Below are 6,214 nucleotides of genomic sequence, written 5' to 3' on the forward strand. Positions count from 1 at the left end.
CACGTTCTTGGCGAAATTACAACATGTCTTATACCTAGACAAACAGATATATACATACATGCACAATATATATATAGTATAAGATATATATATATATATATATCTATATATATATATATATATATATATATATATAGATATATATATATATATATCTATATATATATATAGGATATATATATATATATATACTATACGTCAGATGAAAGGGGCTATAATTAATAATATGTTTAATATGCCAATGTGATGTGCTGTGACTTTGTGCAGAACAGAGCCGAAGCAATGACCTGAGAAAGCTGATAAGTCATTTCTGGGATGGCGTGATATGAAGATGTTTGTTTAAGCGGGTCAACGTTCGTTCTGTAGTTATGTGTGAGGTCATGGGATCTTGTTCAAGTGCCTTTAGAAACTGGTTGTTACCAGTTTTGTGTGAGTTCATATGAACATGTACGAACTATGTCTATTGATAATGACTAGGTTTAGCCGAATCTATGGAAGGCTTACAGAGAGGTCTGTGCGAGAAAGGCAAGATGCTGGGATATCTCTGCGAAAGTTTATTTACTTCTGTGTGTGATATTCTGGGCTGTAATGGGTAAGTGTTACCATACTTAAGCCAAAGGGATGGCTTGTTTAATACATTGTGTAGATGTCATATTTCATTTAGTCTTTGATTTTGCCTTTACAATTGTGTGTGTGCTTATGAGTATGTTCTCGTGTCTTTGTAACAGGCGATTGTGGCAAGGGGACCGAGAGTCCTAGGGGGACAGAGGGTCCTGTGTGGAGAAAAGATAATTGGTGTGACTAATTACTGATTAAGACATTTACATACTGGGGGTTTAACTGAGTTAGTTAGTCTGTGAGACTTGGATTATTATCTTTCCATTGTTGAATAAATATTATTTTTGTAATGCATGACTCTCATTTGATGACCTGTTAGAATGAAGAGAGAAAGAGGTTGCGAGTCGAGAGAGAGAGAGAGGGGAGACTATGCCGGTGATCGCTTAGAGAGAGAGAGAGAGAGAGAGAGAGAGAGAGAGAGAGAGAGAGAGAGAGAGAGAGAGAGAGAGAGAGAGAGTGTTATCAGTTTGCCTTAACGCTTCGGGTTTCACGCATACCAAATATTAAATACCCTTCGCTGGTAAATGGTATCAGAGATGGGTAACAGATTGTGGTGACAGCGGTGTAAGAGGCTTTTATATATTCTATAAGCTGTGGGTACGCTCCAAAGAGACAGGTGACCAGTTAGACAGGGGTTATGATCATGTCACAGACATAACACTTAGCAGTGGTTTTCGAACAACAAAGCCTTTGTGGGACTGTGGAAAATTGTTAGATTGTTAGATTTCAGTTACTAAGTGAGAGATAATGAGAAAATATCGTCGGTTAACTGTGGCAGTGATGGGAGAGAATTGAACTGGACTCAGCATTTTGCCCAGGGTGGTCTGCCTCGAGAGAGCTGGGAACAGTCAGTTAGAACTGAGACATTTGTGAGTGCATTCCCGTGCGTGTGTATGTTAGAGTGTCTTGCGCAAATTCTGGGTTTTTTCTCACTGTGAAGTGGTAAGTGTTAAAGAGCCTTTTTTTAGTCTTGGGGAGGGTTTTTTGAATCCTTCAGTGTTATGGGATTGGTTTGGGATACCACATTTTTTTTCCCCCCATAGTAGCAGAAAGTGACGTGTTTTCTTTATTGGCACATGTTTAGAAGAGACGCATTCGTCTTTATTTAACATGTAAGTGTATATAAAAAGTTTTCATGCATGCAAAACTGTGCTTGAATTACATTTTTTGCTTGAAGACAGAGCGCGCCCACTTGTTCTTGCGGGCTCATCACATTTCTGCTAACCGACGCAGAGAGGCATTGCAAGGGGAGTACTGGCCTGCCTCGAGGGCATTGCTTACCGGGAGGGTACGAATGGTCTGCCTCGAGGGGTATCACTTGACCGGGGGGATGTTCTAATGCCAAAGGGAGGGTGAAACTTTTTCTCAGTGGGGGGTGAACTTCTTTTTTTTTTCTTTGTCGGGATGTTGGGGGACGAATTTGCCCTTGACAATGAATTTTCAGTGCCAGGACATCAGCTGATAACGATTAGTTGATGATGTGAGATGCCCATAGGGTTTTTTTTTAGAAGAGATTTTCTTTCTCTTGAATGAAGAGAAAAGGAAATGAAACGCATTGGATGTGTGTAAGTTTTCCTTATGCTTTGGAAGGCACAAATATAATGGGGACACAGAGATTATTATTATTTTTTTTTATTGGGATTACTTTAAAATGTAGATGAGTGGTGTTGTATCTGATGATACCGGTGAGTGGTGTTGATTGGTGTTGGTTGGTATCATGGGGGGTGGCAATGGCGATGAATACCATGGAAATGGCAATATTAACCCTTTAAAGTCCACCCTGGGTTTTATGGGAAATATTAAAAAATCCTTTTAGTATGTTATAGTATGATTAAATACAAGACCTTTTTACTCTTGTGCACTTTTACAAAATTTCCAAAGTAAGCGAAATAATTACATGCAATGAAGTATCCCGTATGGGAGCCTCGGGCGACCTTAGGCGGACCACGCTCATCCCGTATGGGATCTATTGGGCCGTGCGGGCAACTTTTTCAAGTTTATAAATAATGTTGATTCGCCCACAAAACATATGATTATTATTGATGAATCACTTTTTTTTGTTCCACAATGTATAATAGAAACACATATATGGCTTTACAATTTAATTGATATAAAAAATAAGTATACAATAAATACAAAAATAGTATAAAAATACAGAAAACACTATAAAAAAAAAACTCTAATACAAAAATAGTATATAAATACACAAAACACTGTAAAAAAAATAATACAAAAATAGTATAAAAATAGACAAAACACTATAAACAACTCTCATAACAAACAACTTATTTCGAAATCTTATGGAACAAAGCAAAACAATTCCTTTCTTCAGTAAGGCAAAGGGCCACCTTGCAATCCTCACACATCCAGCGGGATCTGTGAATGTGGCCTGCACCAGAACAGAACTTGCAAGTCTGCCTCATGGAGACATGCTTTGGCATGTGTAGGGCAGTGGCATTCTGGCGTGTCTCAATACTTGGCACAACTGCCCGTTGGCCCCTTCTTGGCAAAGCAAAATCTCTGGTGCCAAGAGAATTCCTGGTTATTCTGAAGGTTGACGACTTGAAGCTTCTGAGCCAATTGGAGATATCCAGACGGAAGTCCTTGAGCGGCTTGGGGTTTTCCTGCAAAGCCAGGCAATCCCTCTTGTACAAAATCCAGGCATTGCAGATGATCAAGTCAAGGAGGTAAGCAAAGAGCCTCATGTAGTACCTCTTTGCTTTGAAGGGGGTCCTGTACAGGTGTGTCAACATGTCACTCTTGTCAATGCCCCCCATGCGGTTGTTGTACATCTGGATGACAGATGGGCAAGGAATGGGAACCTTCTTCTTGGCTGCCCTGTCGTACCGCTCCACTGTTCCCATGGGCTCCACACCAACATCAGAGGACAAGATTGTCACAACGCTGTTGTCCTTCCATCTTGCAACAAGGATGCCATCAGAAGAGACATAGTCCAGTGTCCCCCTTTGTGTCGGCTTTCTTGTTCATCTCCTTCACAGACGTCAGGGAGGATGACCAACTCGGTTTTCCCTGGCAGTGCCCACATACCGGCATCCATACTGTGATCTCAGGTACTTGGCCAACCCTATACTTGTGAAGTAGTTGTCTGCATACACTGCTGAGTTTCTGGGGTCCTTGATGGTATTCACTAAGGCGACAACAAACTTGGAAGTTACAGACATGGCTTTCTCCTCTTCAGATAGCATAGTATGGTGGCTCACAAAGGTTGTCTCCCCTTGGTACATGAGAATATCATGCACAAACCCATCCACACTGGAGCGGCAGAACAACTTGAAGCCCCACTTATCAGGCTTCTTTGCGACATACTGGCGAAGGTTACCAGCCCTTGTGCCCTTATAGGCGACCATCACTTCATCAATGGAGTGGATAGGAGTCTCAGGAACTTTCAGGAACTCTCTGGTGACCTTGGTGAAGGGGACTCTCACCTTGAAGAACCGATCTTGAGATGCAGCTGCCTGGTCATTGTCGCTGAAGTGAAGGGAAGATCGAATTGCCTTGAAGTGGTTCCTGGACATGAAGTCTGCAACTTGAGGAATCCTGGTCTTCACGGCCCAGAAGTCAACTATACTAGGGAGAGGAACCAGGCCCATGTACACGATGAGGCCAAGGAAAACCATGAGATCCTCTTCTGACATGTGGAAGTTGCTGCCTACATCCTTCTGTCTTGAGTACAGGTTGGATTGATACACAATGTGTTCCCTCAATTCAGTTGTGAAGAACTGGGAGAAATATTCATAAGGTTTCCCTCAAATAGTCAGGCTTCTGATGAATGAAGTTGGGCAGGGCACGGATATCAATGTCTTCCTTCTTCCATTCATCAGCACGAGACCTCTTAGGGTTAGGCTCACCTTCCTCTTCCATAGGCATCGCATGAGGGACAACAACATTGACCTTGCGAGCTGAAACAAGAATAAAGTAACATTAGTAAAACAGTAAATGTGTGTGTGCGCATGCATGTGTATGTCAAGTGAGTATGCATGTGTGTGTGCATGTGTGTGCACGTGTATGTCAGTGAGTATGCAAGTAAACAAATAAGTTTTTAAAATACCCAATGTTTACAAACCATTTAAAGGGCAACAAATTTAAATACCATTATAACATACTAACCTCTAGAGTTAGGAGGGTCAAAGGCATCGTCCTGAGTAAGGCCTTCGTCAGGAACGTAGGTAGGGTCGTCATCATCACTGTCAATGTCCAAAGGGCTCACGTCGACATCACTTCCTTCAGCGTCGTCAGGGGCTACCCATGGTACACGTTCCTGAGTCTCCAATGCAGCATTGCGTTGCCCATAAAACATACTGCTTTGAAACTGCAAAAAAAAAAACAACTTTAAAATCATGTAATGAAAGAAAAATGTAACTTTCCCTAACAAAAACCTATCATTCAATCCCTTGTAAGGTAATAATTTATATGCACATGAGCCTAACATCTATAAATCATCACTATTATATCTAGAAATATTGTTAAAATTATTCACAAATGTCTAAAACAAGCACTAAAAAAAATTACTTGACGTCGTATTCTACTGGCCGTTGTAACCGTTACGGTCCGATACATCCCTCATGGGATGAGCGTTGTCCGCCTAAGAATGACCGAAGTATCCCGCAAGGGATCTATACTTTTTTTTTTTTTGTCACTACGACACGTCAGTAACACTACAGCCCTTCAAACCAACATCAAAAGGTAAGTATATCACTAGGCTTCACTATCCCACAGTCACTGTGTGCTTACCATGATTACGAAGTTCGGAGGGGGGAGAAACTTGGAGGTTACTGCGGCACGTCTTCACTGTTTTCCAACTTGCGCACGACTGCGGTGTCTGTCGAAGGCCCTCCAGCTTTTGTGCGAGGGCCTGGCGGCTTCTGATTGGTTGATTCAAAGAGCAGAGGAGTGTAGCTATGAGTTGCCAAAGCGTCAATTTCATACAAGCTCAAATTTGTTCACCACGACTACCCGAAAGTAGCTGTTTTAAAGATCCCAAACGGGATCTCTGGTCGTTAAAGGGTTAATGCTTTTACTGGTGACACGGGAGATATTTTTTATGGGAGATATTTTACAATGAATATTTTTTTTACGGGAGAGTTGCTTAAGTAGAATTATCATTACTTGAGACATGTTACGAGACATTTAAGATATTTCATTGAAGATTATTTTATAATTATTACAGATAATTATATGATGGAGAATTATTACAATGAATTATGGGAGAAGTTTTGTGGTTAATTAATTATTGAGTTTTTATAAATTTAGATAATATGTCAGTAATTCATGAGTGATGAATCTGGCTGAATCTTGGTGAGTTGGGCTGAGTTTTGGTGAATTATGCTGAATTTTGCTGAATTCTGGTGAATTTTGTGCTGAATTTTTGGTGAATGGACAAGCATTAACATTGGTGATGTTTTTTTTATACTAATGCTAGTAATTTTGATGACAGCAATTTTGGTGATGCTGCTGATAATGATACTTCTGATACTGATTTTTTTTACATACTAATACACGGGTGCTGTAATGCTATCAAGGGTGGTGGTGTTCTTTTTTTTAATTTGGGAGGAACTAACAACACATTTTTTTTCTT

The 6,214-nt window shown here is 40.6% G+C and overlaps 2 protein-coding genes across 2 annotated transcripts; both read right to left on the minus strand.

Annotated features, from left to right (window-relative positions):
* Window positions 1–755: 755 nt before the first annotated feature.
* LOC135224870 (piggyBac transposable element-derived protein 3-like) lies at window positions 756–4,274 on the minus strand. The gene is made up of 3 exons (XM_064264194.1): window positions 3,667–4,274; window positions 2,967–3,537; window positions 756–773 (listed from the first exon to the last, which is right to left on the minus strand). Exons 1-3 carry the CDS (start codon window positions 4,272–4,274, stop codon window positions 756–758), a joined length of 1,197 nt encoding a protein of 398 aa, XP_064120264.1.
* LOC135225040 (uncharacterized) lies at window positions 3,630–5,650 on the minus strand. The gene is made up of 3 exons (XM_064264315.1): window positions 5,371–5,650; window positions 4,747–4,948; window positions 3,630–4,538 (listed from the first exon to the last, which is right to left on the minus strand). The coding sequence occupies exons 1-3, from the start codon at window positions 5,371–5,373 to the stop codon at window positions 4,372–4,374; spliced, it is 372 nt and encodes a 123-aa protein (XP_064120385.1). The 5' UTR covers window positions 5,374–5,650; the 3' UTR covers window positions 3,630–4,371.
* Window positions 5,651–6,214: the final 564 nt, after the last annotated feature.

Source organism: Macrobrachium nipponense, chromosome 12, assembly GCF_015104395.2.
Source record: "Macrobrachium nipponense isolate FS-2020 chromosome 12, ASM1510439v2, whole genome shotgun sequence".
Lineage (NCBI taxonomy): Eukaryota > Metazoa > Arthropoda > Malacostraca > Decapoda > Palaemonidae > Macrobrachium > Macrobrachium nipponense.